The sequence below is a fragment of the Episyrphus balteatus genome, chromosome 2, assembly GCF_945859705.1.
Source record: "Episyrphus balteatus chromosome 2, idEpiBalt1.1, whole genome shotgun sequence".
NCBI classification, from domain to species: domain Eukaryota; kingdom Metazoa; phylum Arthropoda; class Insecta; order Diptera; family Syrphidae; genus Episyrphus; species Episyrphus balteatus.
In genome coordinates this window covers 74,758,114-74,778,378 of record NC_079135.1, presented here as the reverse complement: position 1 = coordinate 74,778,378, position 20,265 = coordinate 74,758,114, and the positions used below count along the sequence as shown (strand labels likewise).

Below are 20,265 nucleotides of genomic sequence, written 5' to 3'. Positions count from 1 at the left end.
CTTTTTTTTGTGGTCATAGGCAGTGCATGTTTACTAACATGTAACATGAGAGTAACACATTATTTTTGCTATTTATTATTTTGGAAAATTACTTTTTATTATTCATATTTCTTCTTGCGATGTTTTTGACACGATAATACTGAAAAAACATTTTTTAATGCTGATTTTCATAGCTTGGGTTCGAAAGGGTTAGAAAACATTAGTAAATATTTTACTTTTTACTTGTGGGAGACAAAAGTCCATATAACGCTGCTGACTTTAGTGTAATAGTATCCAAAACTATGCCAATTTAGAAGTTAAAATTGTGCATTTGTTGTTGACTTGGTCGGCTCCGTGAAATTAGGCCCCAGGAAATAAGGCCCCAAAAGAAAAAATTAAATAAGGCCTCAAATTGGGGTATTTTTTCATAATGAAAATATGCCCCAATGAAACAAGGCCCCATCGAAATGAAAAAATGCCCCAAAAATAAATGAAATAAAGCCCAAATTTGTTTTGAACTTTTTTAGAAAAATGAAATAAGACCCCAATTTTTCTTTTTCATAATTAATTTATTTTTATTAATGAAATATCACCCCAAACCCAAACCAATGGAGGGAACTTTTAAAATTGTTCCTCAAGGATGTTTCAAACTGTTGTTGTGTTTTTTTCGGTTATTCTGTTACTTATTAATGAAGTAAAGCCCCAAATTGTTTTTAAAATAAAATGAAAGTAAGCCCCAAAATAAGTGTTGGGGTCTTATTTCATGGGGGCCTTATTTCGTAATGAAATTATGCCCCAAAAACAAAATGAAACAAGTCCCCAAAAAAAGAAATAACACCCCAAAATTTGAGAAATCTCGTTGTTGTTGTTTTGTGTGTATTTTTTTGGGGCCTTATTTCATTTTTTTATTGGGGCCTTATTTCCTGGAGCCTAATTTCGCGGAGCCAACTTGGTAAATTGGTCATGTCAAAGAAAAAAGGGGTTTTTATTTCTGCTGTAAAAAACTTGATATTTCACTCATTCTTTTATTAACAAGGGTTAGGTAAAAGACGTTATATTTCATCGATATGGCCGGTGAAATTGGGAGGACTTTTCACACATCATTTACTTTGGTCATTCCTTGTTCATGTTATAAAACTACTGTAGAACTAAGCAATAAAAGTTTTTTTGGAGGTCTGGAATCTGAATTATTTATTTTAATTAGGTATTTTTGTCTTAAATTCGACGGCAGATACCTGCAGACAAAACTAATTTTGGTTTACAGATATGAGTTCACAGTGAACAGACTTATGTATTTTGAAAATAAAATTATAAATTTTTTTTTTTCAGATTTTCAGAAAAGTTTCAAGAGGTACCCCTTGCCGATAAAAAAAAAACGCATTTTAAAAAATGAGTTAGGGCGGCATTTATTAATTCAGACACGGTAGCTAGAGCATAATAGCCCTGTTTTTTTTTCTACAACTTAGTAAATGTTTGTTAAGTTTTTGCTTTGTAAATAAAATCATAAAATGAGTTGTAACGAAGCATTTATCAAAAATATTTATCCAAAAAATCTTAGGACAAAAGACTTAAAAAAGAATAGAGTGTCAGTTCTTGAAACAAGAATAAGAATGAAAATCTCGTTATTTTATTATAAAATCTCAAGTTTATTAACCTTTCCAAAAGTATATCTTTTATGGTGAGAATTATTAGATGAGGTGTTTTCGGTTCAATATCTATACAAAATTTAATACATAATTATCTGGAGAGTGTCAAAATAACGCTTACATAACCGTACTGTAACACTTGAAATCCTTTATAATATTATTTAAGTCATTAAAAATCATAACACTACTCTCCTACCTGCTTTAAGTGCACCTATACATTATTTAAGAACCATCTTTCTAAAATTACATCAGATAACGTTCCAATGAATGCACACTTAATTGCAGACAACAAAGAGAAATAAACTTCTTTGATTGATTTTAACTTATTGACATCCTTTTACAATCTACAATTTTCTTAAGCATTCCTTTTAGATGTAATCAAAGATAACTATTAAAAGATTAAAGATGGGTTGGGTTACCCTTTTGCAGTTTTGGTTATAAAAGAGACCTTCAAGGAGAAATCATTTACAAAAAAAAAAAAGTTATTGAAGCTTGAAGCAAGTAGAAAGGTAGAAAGGTAAAAACGATTTAAGAGAAATTTCAAAATAAAAACAGAGAGAGCTTTATTGAAGTAAACACATATTTGTGAAAGAAGAGAGAGAGAGAGATAGAGAGAGAAAGTTGATAGTTAAAGAGAACTTATTTTAAATGATTCTGCAGAGTATACTGGCAGTAATTAAGAACATTTTTTTAAAACCACTGTTTAGTCAGGTCATGCTGCCTTAGACCTTGAGTTATGAATTATAAATTTAAAAGAAAAAAAAAAAAAAAATCTTTTCACATATGATTTGCAGAGTTTATAATGCGGTAAGATATGTATGTCTTCTTGTTTGCAAAATGTATTCATATAGGTACGTCACACATAGTGTAGTAATGTGTGGTTTTAATTGTACGATAAACGTGTAAGTATATGTATGAATATGATATTCTCATATTTGAAGTTGATTTGTACGTATTTTGTACCTAAATACATAGGTAATAAGCTTTGAAAATTCTTAAAAAATTATTGTTGATTAAAATTGGAGAAATTCGAAAAAGTACTAGAACAAGAAAATACCTTTCAATATTATACCTTTCAATATTACCGGGAAACTATTGCATTTTATTCTCCTCCATTTTATAAAATCATATACATTATAACAATAATAGTAATTAACCCTATTCCCTCAGCTCTAGAATTGTATAGTTAATAAAATTTATTAATGAATAAGCTCCATTCAATGCTTAGTTCTTTTCAACAAATACGAGTATGTATTAAAACCTTAAATTCACAGAGTGTTTACATAGTACCCATCTCTTTCCCATCAATAAAAAGGAATGAGAAAAAAAAATCTTTTAGCATAAAAAGTTTATTTACTCAAATTGGTTAGTTTTTTTTTTGGCAACCATGACATGAGACAGTAAAAATCTTTGGGAGTCGATAGTGCAAAGGCGTTTAAATCAGGGCTAACAAGTTATAATATTGTCTAAAAATTTACGTTGCCATGATTTTCACTTTATCCAAAGTTAAAAAAAAAAAAAATTGAAAACTTGAAGTTGACATGAAACCGGATATCTTGCCAAAACCATGTTAGTGTCAGATAATGAAAAAAACTAACTAAAAAAGAAAAATCATACACTTTTACTTTAGAATGAAAACATAAGATGGATAAATAAAACATGCAAAAGCACAATGTTAAATGGAATGGAGTTTGTATTTGTATACAACATTAACTTGAAACTGTTTAGAGTACAGTCAAAGATATTCTTAGATTTTATTTTTTCTCAGAGGCGATTAAGAAAAAATGGAGTATTTTCCCTATAGCTGATGATACCCGGGTAAATCGTGTAGTTCACTGATACTGAAAAAAAAAAAAAAAAAAAAAAAACTGAGTGCTAACCAAAGCCATTACATGTTTTTAAACAAGTACCTATGTACATCTGAGATTTGAATGAATTATGTATATTTCTACAGATGCCCTGTTTTTTTTACAACCTATTTGTAATTTGTTTTTATTTGCGAATAAAATAAAAAGTGAGCAAATAGCTAATGGTAATAATATGCCGGGTTTACACTAGTTTGATTAACACGTACCATAATGTACGTTTCAAATACACTTTACAATATTCTTATTAATGCATAATTGCATATAAATGTATGATATATCTACGTATGTTGGAACTATTGATAAACTTGGTATGAACCCAGCTTTAGAAAAAAAACGATAATCAAAACATCAAATTGAATTTATTTCATAAAGTCCATAAATCAAAAACAAATTCTTGTTTACGTTTTCTTGCTAATGTAATGAAAGCAGCAGTCCGTCTTTTAAACGAGGGTGATGATATTAATTGTGTTGCACACACTCTACAACTGTGTGTAAAGGATGCTTTCAAAACTGTTAAAGACTACGAAGACATATAATGTACATTGAAATAAAGTGGTTTGTATTTGGTTACCCGGTAGCCGGGTAATTTTAACTACCCGGGTACCCGGGTAATAGACATTTTACCCGGGTACCCGGGTATTTTACTACCCGGGTACATGCTACCAAGTAGCATAATACCCAGGTAGAATCATCAGCCCTAATTTTAACAGAATGTACTCAGCCCCGATATTACTTCTAAATGTTTAAAGTTAATTTAATTTGTATTGATTTAAGTTAAATTTACTAAAGCTGACAAAGCTGACAAAGCTAATCACTGACTTTATATAAAAAAATATATTCAAAAATCCTTATTAGAGAAATTTAAACAAAAATCCAAATTTGTTGTACCTACTCCAGGTGCAAAGTGCAATTTTTTACGCTTGTCTAAACAAAAAAATACCTGCGAGAGGGATACATACAAATTGCCTGAATTTTCTTACAAATTAGTTATTTTTTATAGTTAATTAATTTATTTTTAAAAAACTCTTTACATCTGACTGATGAACATCCACACTGCCCATAATCTCGTAAAAGCCCTAACTACATTTTTCATACTTCTGAGTTATAGACGAAAACACAAAATCAAAACCGCAATTTGCATATAAAAATTCGAATTTTCTGGCTTATTTAAAGATATAGGCTAAAAAAATAAATGAGAATAAATCAGACACAATGCTTTAACTCCAAATATGCAAAAAAATCAAAATCGAAAATTATGGGCAGCACACTCCGAAACACAAACAAAAGCGTGTCTCCAAAATGTATTATCATGCATTTAAAGAATTTTAACATTTAAATGAACATACTCTAAAAAAAAAAAAAACATTTTTATCAAAAAAACACAGCCGACTTCTATGGATCGAAACTGGATTCATGGTCAGAACTGGACGAAATTGAAATGAGACCACACTGCAGGCACTAGTTTTTGAATACAAAATCATTAAAATTGGTTCATCCAGTCCTTTTTGCAAGTCGTTTAAAAAAAGTGGGACCAACCGTTTTACTTTTTCTGTACATTCTTTTTTATGAGCATTGGAAAAGTAATAAGTAATTAAGTATTAATACTAATATAATAGATTAATTACCGTTTTTTAATAAAAAAGAAACATAATATGCCGGACTTGGTTACACGAACTTTCCAAAATGGGTGAAAATAAATTATCATTTCATTAAATTATTTGATCTTGTTCAACTCACGCAAAATTTCAAAAAAGTGATATACCTAAAGCCGTCTTTTTATTTAATTAAAATTTAAAATTAATAATTTTATAAGAGTTCTCCCCAAGAAGCAATTTAAAAAATCGAATATAGACTTTTAAAATAAAAGATAAGTGTAAAAACTCCCACCCTCCCCTTTGTGCAACTAGTTTTGTTTATATTTTTTTACACCCAACTCATATGCTCCAGCTTCGTATCCTATCTTATGGAAATCGTCTTGTATACAAATATAAGAAAAATTATGGTGCACTATGGCGTATACGTACTTTTTTTTTCTTAATATTTTTTTCACCTGAATAATTTGATATTTTTTTCAGCTTTAAATGCTAGAATTTAACATGAAACAGAAAGATTATTATTTTCTCAAAGTAAGAACCAAATAGAAAAACTGTCAATATTTTTAAATCAATAAGAATACGGGATCTGAAGATGTTATTGAAAGAAAAGCTGATACTTAAAACTATCTATGTATAACAATGTGAAGTAAAAACTAGGCAAATTGGCTGTGAACACTTGATTTTATGATGTCTAAAAAACTACTGTTTGTCTCCACTTATGGCAAATAATCTGAATTGAGTACAATAAATCTCGTAAAATATTATCTTAACATGTGAAAATCGTAATTTGTACATGCAGAAAAAATATCTTCCAAGAAACAAAGAAGTCTGGTGTAAATTTGTATTAACACCAGATTTATCGCACCGAGAGCGTAAATGGTGTAAATGGTACCAATGGTAATGGCATTTACAAATTATAGTTTTTTTTTTACAAAAATAATAATATAGGTAACATAATATTATGGGAAAAACTTATATCGTCAACTCTGAGTTGAAACAGCTTAATGGGTTTTTACGTTTTGGATTAAAATTATAAAAAATAAAAACTTTCAAAATTTTATTTCATAAATAGTATAAAGTTATTCTGTAAGTTCCATATTACTAGAGGGTATTTTCATGGAAGGGTTTTGGCAATTTTTTGTATATTTTTCGCTCCTATTTTTTATTCAACTGTTCACTTAGTTCAGTATCTTAATTCATAAACAATGGGTCATAAATATGGGTCACTGTGGTGTATACGTATCTTTTTTCTATGGAAAAAATCTTGGGCTGCAACGTGATAAAAAGACATTGATGAAAATTTATTGAATTTGAAATTTTTTTCTTAATTTTTTAGGAATTTTCGAAATCATTTAGGTATGTGAAGTTAGCAATTGGTAGGTTTTCGTCGCTATGACATTAGAAAATTCAATACAGTGATTAGTAAAATGTATGCATTCTTTTATAAACAACGTACTGCTTGAACGGTAGTTTGGGTAGAATTAATATTTTTATTGCTAAAAGTATTTTTTTAAATCAAAAAAAAATTATGTTCAAGTCTAAAGGTCAACGATATTGGATTCAGGTGAACACAAAAATTATTTTTTTAATACGTCGACTTTTGTACATATTTTTTTAAACCATCAAAAAGTTGGTTCGCAATAGAATTTAGGTAGGTAGGTACTTGGTTAAGAAAAATTAAGGAAAACAAATTTTTTTTTAGACCAATGTTATTTGCAAAACTATCGATGTACATAATTTGAAAGAAAAAACAACACTTATTTAAATTCTTATCATTTACCCGTATAAGACAAAATACCTTTGTAATTAAAATGTAGTATAATATAATTATTTAATCGAACAAGAAATTAATGAAGCAATGAGCTTCAAAATATTATCCTGTAATCTTTGATTGGATTGTATATACAATATGTATATATCTATAAAAACTAGGTTAGGTTAATTTCTATAAATTTTCTAGTGTTAGAAAAAGAAAACACGCTAATGTCTAACACTAAAAATGAAGTAGTTGTTGTTGTTTCTTTTCAACTTTCCAATCTAAAATTTCTTCATCGGTTTAATTGTTCCTACTCCTCGTCGAGAGAATAGCAAAAAAAAAAAAAAAGAAAAAAAAAACACAAAAAATAGAAATAAAAATAAAAAAAAAAAGAAATAACTGAACTCATCAACGAAACACACCCATGGAATATCCCAATCCTAAACTATACACATCACATAACCCTTAATGCCTTAATGCATGGTGGGTAGGTATTAGAGATTAGGTAAATCACATTTTTCCGCACGAAACCTCATCAAATGCAATAAAAAAAACGAAATCCATTTAGTTTGTTTTATGCAATTAAATAGTTTTCTTTCGTGGCAATTCAATAAGCTTTACCTTGGAAAAATAATATACATCTATACATTTATATCTATATTTTTAATCAATTTGTGTATATTAGATACATATTTTTAATTTCCGGCAATAAAAATAAAAGAAAAAAAAAAAATGTCACGAACAAAAACAAACATTTACAGAAACCAAACCTCTTCTTCCTTACATAAGAAGTTTACTCTTGAATGTGATGAAAAATCGCACATTATACAAACATATATATGCTTGTAACTACTATATATAGAAAAAGAGATGTGGAGGAAAAAAAAGGACATATCCAATGATAAAATTCGACTCCTTCAGAAGAAATCCCAAAAATATAGCACTGGCAAAGTGCCAATTTCGTTCGTTTTTTTTTTTTTGTTGGCTATATCGTCATTGGTTTTCGTGTGTGTTGTTACACACATTCTTTCTTCTGCGTATAATTTTCATGCAATCTGCAGTTTTATCTAACTCTTGTGACATAACAAGGATTTTGTAATTAAAATTAAAAAAAAAGTTTGAAAGAAATTTCAACAAAATTTGAAAAATTCAAATGAATATGAAGGTAATAAATTGAATATGTATTTTAATCACCCATCAAATGAAGGCCGGTCCTTTTGCTTCTCTTGATATTTACGAAATTCCTCCTTTTGCTCACGTTGTTCAGCTTGATGTTGGTGTTGCTGCTGTGTTTTCTTGCGTTGGTGACGATCCTCACCAAGGCCATACAAACCGGCTACCGCAGCCATTATTTACAATCAATGCCAATTAAATGACAATTTCTTAACAATTTTTCACACACACATACTCGTACTATTAATTTATTTTTCTTGTAGGTATTGCTTTTGTTAAAGGCTCATAATTTATCCTTTATATTATTTTTTTTTTCTTTCATCTACAATAACTTTCATAACACGTCACTTTAAAGAAATCAAAATGAAACATGATTTTTTTTATATATACATAAATGTATGTTTCTATGTTTTTTTTATGGTTCACTGACAAACAACTTCCGTTTCCGCTTTGGTCATTTCGAATGTTGATGTCTCCTGCAAAAAAAGGACACTTTGTTTAGTGTTGCCTATTTTTGCATGGATTGGTACTCTGGATTTCTTTTATGTGTCATCCCCAAAGAAACAAAAAACGAACAACAACAGCAACAGCAAAAAAAAAAAAAATTGAAAGAAAAAAAATAAAACTGTCACAAAAGTATGAGTAAAAAAATAAAAGAACAGACTTTCAATTGCTTCCGTGATACGAAAAAAAAGTCCCACAAATAACCTGATGAAAAGTGTACAACGACAGTGAAAGGAATATAAAAAAAAAAAATAACGTAAACTAAAGGAGCCTTTTTATCGATTTATATGCAACTAAGGATAACAAAAACACCAACAACAACAACAACAAGAACAACAAAAACACTATGCTTGATTTGTGTTGGGCTATTTTTCATCATTTATTATTAAATCGCACGAGTACACACTCTCAGAAATTTGATAACATACTCTATACCACCAGCCGAACTGAAAAAATAAAAAAAACAAAAATGGACGAAAAAAAAAAACAGACCGACCGACGACGACGAATACGACTATGAACGACGACGTCGACAACGTGCTGTCTAAGGCATTGTACATGTGAGATATGGATTATCCACTGGTGATGGTGTACAGGTAGAACTTCTTCAGCAGCAGGAAAGCACCGGCGGGGGTGGTATGGTGTTGGTGGAGACGTGCTGTACTCATTCCACAACACACTGACTAGTAGAAGAATTTATTTTTTTTTTCATTCTTTGTAATGAAAGCGTAGAAACGAACAAAAAAAAACCGACTTTAACACTGTAAATTAAGACAAAAAAAACAACAACAACAAAGAAATACGTGGCTGACACATAAAAAAGCACCAGAAAACAACCTAAGAATACTCCAGCAGCAGCATAAAACAATAAAAAGGATATGCTAACACTCAGAAAAAAAAATGCAAAAAGCTAAAAAAAAAAAAAATGTTAAAAAATCCGACAATCTTTGTTAGCACAGTTTCTTATATATTTAGAGCCTTCGTATCCGCATTGATTTTTGAAAAAAAAAAAAAAAAACACAATTTTTCAGTGAATTATTTTGATTTATTTCAACCACAACAACTGTCACCACTTTCACTGGTGTGTGTCCTTAACAAACTATACTATACGTGAGTACCATTTGACATAGGGAAATTTATCCTTGCTGCTGCTTGGTATGGGCTTTGAAAATTTGTATTATAAAAACAATGAATTGCTGTGACAACAACCACTCGCCTCGCAGTCTCGGGAAAATATACCTCACACTGTGCGTGTGTGTATGTTTAGAGTATGTGTAGGTATGAGTGTTTGTTGTTCGTGTTAAAAATGTGTGTGTGATTGTATTCAATTCACATCACAGAATTAAAAAATAAAAAAAAAAAATTGTGTGTTTTGTTTCACTTAAGGGATAAAAAAGACCACAATTGCAGTTGTTTTGCCTTTCTGTACGCCTTTCAACCCCCAATCAGCACTTGTCACTTTAATTTTCTTGTGTTTTTTTTTTTTTTTCTTTCTTTTGTACTTTTTTTCTCCGAGTTAGATATTACCAATGTTTATTTATATTGGTAGGTAATTTGTTTGTATTCTTTTGTTTGATTAAAATAAGTTCTATTATATTGCGTTAGTTATATATTTTTTTTAGTTAAAAATTTATTTATTGCTTTATAACTGCGAGAGAGAGAAAGAGAAAAGGACACGTTTATTCGGTTACTAAATAAGTACTGTCAAAACGCAATAACACCAACCATCACAACCGAAAAGCTGCTGCTGCCACTACTAATGGTTGCCCTATACTGTTTTTGATTCTCTTAGTTTCTATTTCTAACTCCACATGTTTTTTAACGTTCTATACCACGGCGGCGGCGACGGTGAAGACGGCGGCAGCACACAACATTCAGTACATAGAGTGCGTTATTATAATAATAACTTTATTTTTTTTTTTGGTAATGCGCTTACATTATGTGTGTCAGTAAGTTGAATTATTATATATGTATAGCACAGCAATAACAAAAACAACAACAACAGAAAAATAAATCACTCGTTCAATAAACCGCTCTTTGGCAAATGTTTTGATGTCATCCTTTTTTTTTTCTTTTCGTTTGTTTCTTCCGTTTCCGGTTATGGACTGTACTTTTAGTTTATAGTTTTACATTTAATTCGGTTTTAATTTTTTTTTTATTAGTTTTTGAGTTTTTTTTTTTATTGCAAACGAACCGTTCAGGATGGTCGGTGGTAGTAACATACCTTGATGTGCTCTCGATTTCTTCTGAGCTTCATTACAGAGGAGAGAAAACGTTTATTTAAATTTCCGAAATAAAAAGTTTAGCAACAACAACAACTATACTATAACAAGAAGAAGAACACCAATATGACCACCATAACACTATACACAGCCAGCACCAACCTCCCAAAAGGATATAACCAAATAACACCGCACTACGCAAAGAACCAAAAAATAAGAAGAAGAAGCAGCAGCAGAAGTAGCAGCAGGACCATCCAACAATCCAACCACCATCATCATCAACAATATCATCATCATCATCATCGTCATCCAGTAGCAATATAGCAGAATTTGAAGCAGAAGCTGCAAGCAGAACAGCAGCAGCATCAGCAGCAAAAGTGATGGGTAAAAAAAGAAAGAAAAATAAAACAAAATATCGTCACAAACACACACATTTACATACACGTACAATACACACACACACACACACACACAAACACAATGATGAAGAGAAGGACGACGAAAGAAGAGGTTTGCAGAAAGGACATCAAAGAAAAATAAGGCGAAATTGAGGTAGGTGCATCACTACTGTTGTATCTAGGTTGGTTTCGGCGGGCAACATACAGCCACTCTGTATCTGTACAGTGCGGTAGAAGTAGAGATACTCTTCTAACCCAATTTCTGAATCTAAATGTTTTTTTTTTTTTGCTTTCGTTTTTTTTTTTTCATTTTTTGCTTGCTTCCTTTAACGGTGGGGGTTTTGTGAATTCAATGCAGTTCAGAGTTCAACCCCTTTTAAGTTGGTTTTCAGTATGTAGCGCTCTTAATTATTCATCTTGGTGAACTAAATATTTCAGACCCTCTCTCTCTTTGCCTTTGCTTATTCTCTTTTTTGTGTTCCTTTTTATTCGTCCTTGCAGATAAAAAAATGTCTTAAATTTTCTATTTAGTTTTTTTATTCGCTTATATTTTGTATTTTTTTTTTCACTTTATTCTCTTAACTAATTTAGCTGTTTTTTTTTTAAACATTCTGTTACTTAACTCACCAAGTTATTAGCGTTTACTATCAAAAAACCATTGTTGTATTTTCGGTTTTTTTTTTTTCGGGAAATCGTTGCCTCCAAATTGAGCAATAAAAGCTTTCGCAACTTTTTTATGACTTATAAACTGAGGCAAAAAAATGTAGCTATTTGTTATTTAAGAGAGTATAGCATACTCATTTGTTCTCTTTTAACTCTGATGCGTATATTATTTTCATTTTTGTGTCCTTTTATTGTATTTTTATTTTTCACTTACTGGGGCATCCCTTAAGTTTAAGTTTGAAAAACGATTTATGCGGTTTAATTGAATTTTTATGTCTTTTTTTTAATGGACTACTGACATATCTCACGAATGGGCATGCTCACTTCTTTTGACACACGTGTGACTCATGGTCATTTATGTCTCTCACTTTCTCTGTGGTGTGTGATGGTGTCTCTTAAAGCGACAAGTTGAAATATATACGATTTGTCTCTTTGAAGTTCATTTATTAAAGTGCACGTGTTAAGTGTTACTTGTTTCTTTCTTTTCTTTTTTTTAAGTGTTCTTTTAATTATATAAAAAAGTGTTATGGCCGAGTTATTGTTAATGACGCATTTTGAATAGAAAGAATATAATATGACCATCATTTTGAAATTATATTTTTTCTTGTTTTTAAATATTTATTTTTTGGCACATTTTATTATGTACCTACATAATTTCATTGATTTCACAAAATTGAGCATTTTAAATAATAACTGTCGCATTAAGTGTTCTACTTTATATTTGGTCATTTTTTTATAGAGATGCAATTTTCAAGGGTTATTTTTCAATATAAAACCCAACCTATGATTGTATAGTTTTTTGGATGAATGCCAATAGAAATCAATTGCGTATTCCTATGAGCTTAAAAAAAAAAAACAATTTTCCTTTTTTTATTAGGTACTATGTATGTATTTTCAATTTAATCGATGGATGCTTTATTGATACAATAAAATAGGGGAAAGTAGTTTTTTGCAGAGTTTATAATAACCAAATATTAAAGGTACGCATTATAACAAAAAAAAAAAAAAATCAATGTGAAAATGTTCCAAAAATATTTAGGTAAGTGGGTGGTTTATATCATTGAAAGAAGTTACATAAATAAATTATTTTATATGGTCAGATTTTATCTACATATATATTATCTGTTTGACAGTAAACGCATATGAACAATAAATTCAAAAAATAACTGAGTTACTCAGTATTTTAATTGAAAACTCGATTGCATTTACCCAATTAGTTAGTTTTTAAGGTAGTTTTTAAGGTAGTCAAACAGGTATTTCTTCGGTTTAATTAGATTTAGAATTATAAAAATATATAAACTAAAAATAATTTACGGCATCACTAGATCCCGCCAAAAATATGATGTGAGTTTAATCAGTGTGCAATGACCCTTTTGCTCATAACAAAAACATTCTTTCAACCACATCACAACGTAGAACTAACATTTAGAAAGAGTTCCGACTTCAAAGATTTTTAAAATTTTTTTTAAGTAAATAAATATGCCAGCTGCTCTTTGTAATTGGAAATTTTATTGTAGTTTTAGTTTCAATTTTAATGTTTAAATGGTTTAACAGATAAAAAAGGGTTTTACAGGGAAGACCCAACCAATTATAGAAAAAAAATTTGTTTTATAGAGTAACTCAGAGTTTATATTACAGAAATATTACAGCCACACCGAAATTTTTCATTCTAAAAATATCCTCCTTCAGAATATTATAAAAAGGCAAACTAAGAACACATAGAGGAGATATGATGTTATAATTTCAAGACCCAATTTTTTTTAATGGGATAATTTGTACTTCATACTGTTAGGCAAAGATAGTTTCGACATTTAGACATAATGTACAAAATCAGCATTTTTCATTAAAGTATTCAGTCAGATCCTATATCCTTTTGACAATATTGACAGTTAATTATTTGGTCCTTACTTTGAAAAATTTAATCTTTCCGTTTCATGTAAAATTCTAGTATCGAACGCTGGAAAAAGATAAAAATGTATTATGATTAAAGATAAAAATTACGTATACACCATGGTGTACCATAATTTATTTAATATTAGTAGGTATACAGGGTGATTTCTATACGATGGAATACAAAGCTAGATGGAATACAAAGCTAGAGTTTTGGCTGTAAAAATAAACTAACCACATTTGCCCAAAAGTAGTATTTCATAAATATACGAATTTTTAGTTTATTAAAGAATATTGACGTGTATTGGTATTTATTTTTTTTATATTGAATTCTCACTTACAAATATTGCATTTATTCGGAGAACTTAAAACTATAAAAACTACGCACTGCCATTTATTTTTATTTTATTATAAAGTTGTAATAACAGACTACAGCGTATGTGCTGATTCCTGTTACACTTATATGAGCTCAGTTTTCGCTTAAACTCACCAGATGTACTCATTTTACATTTGAAACATAAAATAAAAACAAATAAGGCAAGTAAGTATGTTTTTTTTTTTTTTTTGACGTGATAACGTCTTATAAATCGATGGACCATGGCAGCCACCACAAAAAAGTGAAGCCATTTTCTCCTGTTCCACTTAAAACTTTTAGCAGTGCGGCAAAAAATTCAATTAAAAATTAAAAATGAACTATTAGAGATACATATTTTCACCTTGATTAACAAATCATAGTTTTTCCACAATTCGTTCCATTTTCCAATCTATCTGTCAGTTTGGTTGTCGAAACTTAATCAAGAGTTAAGTTTTTATTTGTCATCTTGTTGAAGTTTGTGATGTGAACAAAACACATTGTTCGTGAATTTGAAAGCGCTAACAGTTGGGAAGGTTAATAAATACCAAAATATTTATTTATCTATCTATTGTTTTATTTATGATTGTGTGTTTTCAGAAATACATAATATACATCGCTAAGCCAAAACGGACATCAAATTTCAACAAGACCGAAGAAAGAAAATTACTTCCAAGCAAAAGGACGCAGCTTGGGAGGTCTTAGCGGACAGTTTCAAAGCCACATCGGAATGACTCTACGAATCCCAAATAAATTCCTAGATGCGTTAATATTGTAATGCAATTTGTATTAAGAAAAATAGGTGCATAATGTTGCTGCGGAAGTAGTACACTATTAATAAATGTAAATTGGGCAGCCAAAGAATATGTTTTGTTTCTTTATTTTGGAACTTTTAGGTACTAATGTCAGTTTTAATTTGGTGAAAAGATATATTTATTTCATTGAAAACAACGCAACATTTTGTAATGTATTGAGCGATGAAAAAATTATTTGTTTGTCCTTTCATGTCAATTGCGAAAATCAAGTTTGAACAAACTGAATTCGCCTAAATCCTTGATTAAATGGTGATAATCGAGCAAAATTGGCTGATTAACAAAATCTCAAATTAACTGCTCAAATCATAGATTGCTTGATTTTAATTTTAGTGAACAAACGGAATCTATGATTATCAACTGGAATAAACCCTGATTAAAGATAATCGAACAAACCGTGAACAAACCGGCCCTAAGACTGATAATACTATTGAAAAATTCTAAAAAATTTCAAAACCAAGTTATAAATGGTTTTTCAAATCTAAAACATGAGGTAGACCTTTGACAAAGTAGTGATTATAGGTACGGGAAATTTTTTTTTTGAAAAATTTTAAAAACGTCATTCAAAAGATAATAAAAAAAAAGTTAGGGGTCTGAAACAGATAAAAATTTAATTTAACTTTATTGAGTATGCCGATTACCTTTCATTTGATCACACATAACGGTACATTTACTACAAGCAACACAATGTTAAATTAAAAATACTTCAGAAATACCTCAAAACACCTGTGGAGATCTGTTGCCCATGCTACCAGTGCGGGAAGTACCGTATTTTCAGTTTGAAATTTTGACATGGTTGGCTTTAAAAAATTCTAAATTTTTTTGTAGACATCGTAGAAATATGATTGAAGCTTCATATAAAAGGTGAAAAAATAAGCTTTTTTATGATATAAAATTTAATATAGGTTGTCATAGAATAAAATTATTTTGATGGCGTGAGAAGATAAAAAAGATTGATATTTTTTTCTTTTTTTGATGAAAACTGATTGGGTTCTAGCTCTTTTTGTAGATGTAGCACAGGTATGACCAATATAAATATTTAGAGCTGAAATAATAAGCTTTCAGATGGTATAAAATTTATTATAGGTTGTCATATAAAAAAAAAACGGATTTTTGGTTGATGGAAGTGAATTTTTTGGTAACAAAAGCACAAAGCCTGTTTTCTTATGACGTTACACGGAAAATTATTGTCCGTAAACCGACTTTACAGACAACCACTTTTTTCCGATGCGAAGGTGGGCAAGTTTATGTTTCAGCAAGAGCGCAGATTTTTAAGTCCACTTTTATTATTAAATAAATGAAATTACAATACATACAATAAGAAAGATTTTAGATGTTTGATCAAGTTCGCGAAAAAAATATATGATGGTATTCGATGCCCACCGGACAGTGACAGTGTCCTTGAGGGCCATTCTTATAAACTCGATAATGATAACCGAAAACTATTTTGGTCTTATAACAACCTGCGCAGTATATTTAACATTATTGTGGGTACTGTTTAGATAACCTATTTCATCTTTAATCGTTTAAGATAAATTATACAATTCTGAAATATTTTAATTAATTAATCCAACAAATATAAGAATTTTTAAAAGGGTTTTCTTCATTATCCTAAAAAAATGGTGTTCACAAAAATGTATGGAACTCACCCCTCAATTTTTCAGACATCACTGAGCAATGATTTACTAAGCAGTAACGTTGATAGTTGTTTATACATACATATGCAATAAACATATGCATATTTTATATCATATTCACACTTAAAAGACTACGAAAAAAAATTGTATTTAGAGTACCGAAAACTAAATAAAAAAGTAAGTATACACCACCGTGTACCATAATTTTTATATTACTGTAAAGAGTGATTTGCATACTAAGGAATATGAGTCTTGAGCAGACTCATGAAGGTACATGAAAAAAACATGAAGGTACTACGCAAAGGATGGGATCATATGTTTTTTCATTTAGGCAGGAAGGGCAGTAAAGAAATGAGTTTAAACAAAAAAAAAATTCAAAGCAGTAACTACATATTTTCTTTTTTTCATAAAAGAAAATGCTTTATTTGCTTTGGGAGGTTTTTTTGTAAAGGAATTTATAGTGCGAATTTTTTATGAACAGTTCCTATTCCCAAAAAAACGATTTCATATGAAAAGAATATTACATCAGTAAAAAAACTAGGTAAATGTTCTTACAGTATGTATTCAAAAATATAAAAATACAAAAAAATATCCTTATCCTTATGTGTAGCATTTTTTTTTTATATATATATTGTAAGCCCTCTTAACTAAACCATGTTTGGAAGAGAACTTTCGAAACAAATTAACTAAGCCGGCAACTAAAAATCGAGTGAAACTTCTCAGGCTATCAAACCAGCTAATTTTTAACTTTAAGTTGATAATTTGACATTGACTTTTGTTTTTAAACAAAGGTTAAGGTTTGAGTTAATCGATAATATTTTTGAAAATTAAAATTATCTTTTAGTATACACAGTTTAAAAAAAAAATCTTAGTTACTTCTTTAAAAAAAATATAAGAAAATAGTTTCTTGAACATGTTTTGTACTAATATTGTAACATTAAAATAATTAAATTTTATTTATATAAAAGATTTTGCATACAAAACTCTTACCAACAAAATGTTCATAGTTAAAGTATTCTTTACCAACTTTGGTAAACAAAATTTTTGTATACGTACCTGTAAAAAAAGAAAAAAAGTAAAAACAGTTTTAGTAAAATATAAAAAATGAATAATGGCTGTTTATATTTTTTTGTTTTAAGAAAAAGTTAGTTAAATATTGCTGATGGGTATTTTTTAGCAATTTTGTTATTGCAACCAATAATTGTTTGTAGATATTTTAATGCTATATTTATCAATTATTCAGAATTTTCATTCATTGCTTTTCAAAATCTACGCACTAGTCAAGCATTGCATTTTCTGCTAAATCATCAACTACGTGTGTAAGTTTTATGTATATTTGTGTGAGTGTTTATTGTTTTTGAATGCATTTATGTGTCATAATGAATGTATTTTTATCTTACTTGGAATTGTGTTTTGGTTTAGTGTTTGACTTAAAAGTGTGTCTGTTTAAGGGTTTTGTCTAAAAGAAATTCGAGACAATTTTAGTAAAAACAAATTCTCAATGGAAGCTATACTCACCTTTATTCTAAGAAATATTTTACAAAACTTAAAAATAAGGTTGGTTTAAGGTAAACAGGACCAATTTGATTGAGTTATCAAATGAAAGAATCCAAGAACAAAATACCCCCTGTATTATATTCAGAATTCCAATCCATAAAAATTATTTGTTTAGACTTTATTAAAGAAATAAAAAATGCTGTTCCATGTATTTTCAGTTTTTTTCTTTGACCGATGAATAAAAATAAAAAATATTTTACAAACAACAGCTCTCTCTTGAATGTTCAATCTTTCAATAACTAGACTTTTTTTTCAAATAATTGCATACTTAAGCTCAGAAAATAATAAAAAAAAAATCATTTGTTTTCATTATTTAGTAAGACAGAAATTTTATATACAACTTATGATGAATTTCCACTAAAAAAGGTACGCATACACCAGAGTGACCCATTGCTATAACAGTTTGACTGGCTGCATTTTTATCAAAATTTGATTTCATTATTTTAAATAACGGTGTAATGTTTGCACATGCATCCACATACACATTTCTATTTGTTAAAAGTTACTAAAATTTAAAATTGGCTCTAAAAAAATTGGCTCACAATTAAAAAAAAATTTTTTTAAATATTTCTTTTATTTAAAAAAAATAATTTTATAAGAAGAGGAAGAGAGAATTATTTTCATTATTAAATCACGCAGAATTTTTTTTTATGAATGGTAGAAATATTTTTAAAAAAATTAATGTTGCGTATACGCCACAGTGAACCACAGCAATAATCCTAATTTTTGTTGTTTTTTTTTTTAAACATTTCTCGAGAATTTTAAAATTAGAAAATCCCAAAGCCCAAAATCTAAAAAGGAAAAATGTATGTAAAATCTCTATACATGGACTTAAAAAAAATAATACAATAAATCTAAAAAATGTAAGACAACAAATTAATAACTATTTAAAAAAAAAATAATAAACAGTGGTTAGATTTCATTAATTTTTTATTTATGTTTATTTTATAATTATATATTTTTTTAAGAATTGAGTGTAGTATATTGTTTGTGTGTTTGTGTATTTTTTCTACTACAAATGTCATAGTTTTGTATTGTTTTTGACATAAAAAAAAATAATAATTTACTGAAAGCACACAAAACATTAAACCAACATTTATTAGTTTTTATTTTTCTAATAGGAAAATAAAAAAAATTAGAAAATAAATTTTAAATACACATTAATTACTGAAAATATTAAAAACACAGATTTTTTTTTTTTTGTGTACATGACATTTTTTTTGCGAAACTTACCCTCCTGCAACAAGTATCATCTGCATATTGCTATTTATGTGATGAATCCATGTTTTTTGTGATATTCAGTTTTGACATATTTTTGATGCTTCTACATAACATGAATGACACTGACTTTATAGATATATATAATATATATATAGGTATAGATGTATATTAAAATATGTAAATATATATAAATGTTCATCATTCGGTGCGGCAATTACAAAACAATACAACTTGCGATATTGCATATTTAAAATAAAATATTTTCATAAACATTATTAGCATTTTTTTTTTTTGTAGTTTTTTTTTTTAAATATTTAATTCAGTTTGTTGGCAATGAAGAGTCTTTTTTACAATTTTTAATTTTTATTTTTTTTTTGGTTTCATTCCTGACATTCACAACAGTTTCCAATTTTACAATGATTAACAATCATTTGCGGATAGATAGATAGATATATATGTATATAAAAAAAATAAATAAATATTTTGCTAATTAATTAGGAAGTTAAGGGAAAATAATAAAAATGCAAGAGAGAAAATTATTTAAATTATGTATTTTTAATAAATTAAAATCAATAGTCAAGCTTATGAGTATGAGGTTTTTAGGGAGGCAGTTTTATTTTGCATGCAAACATATAGAAACAAATTGTTAGGGAAATACTTTCCAATTTCTTTATTTATATTTTTAATTTATGTTTATTTTGCTATTTTATAGTTAAATTGTTTATTTAAAAAAAATTTAATTTTTAGAGGAAAAACATTTAAATCAACATATTTCAAATATTTTCAAAGATAATATTTGAGTTACCAAATACATATTGCTATTTATGTACCATGAATAAAAGAAAAACACATTTTGAGTTTTACTTCCGCGAATATGTAATTTGCTTTGTAATTTCAATAGTTCTAGAAGAAAACCAAAGATTTTATGGTAGGTACCATTATAAACTTTGTTTGGAATTTTGTCAACCTACTATACAAATGAAATACTTCTA

The 20,265-nt window shown here is 28.5% G+C and overlaps 1 protein-coding gene across 13 annotated transcripts in view; it reads right to left on the bottom strand.

Annotated features, from left to right (window-relative positions):
* The window catches only part of LOC129910628 (potassium voltage-gated channel protein Shaker), a 302,087-nt gene that overhangs the window by 68,716 nt on the left and 213,106 nt on the right, over positions 1-20,265 (bottom strand). The window contains exon 2 of one of the 13 annotated variants that reach the window (XM_055988071.1): positions 19,286-19,376. The exons of 10 other annotated variants lie outside the window; for them this stretch is intronic. In XM_055988071.1, the coding sequence (XP_055844046.1) occupies positions 19,286-19,311 (26 nt within the window). In that variant the 5' untranslated portion in view covers positions 19,312-19,376. Of the gene's footprint in view, positions 1-8,038; positions 12,397-19,285; positions 19,377-20,265 lie in introns of those variants that run through there. 2 more of the 13 variants (XM_055988073.1, XM_055988066.1) reach the window with 2 other exon arrangements.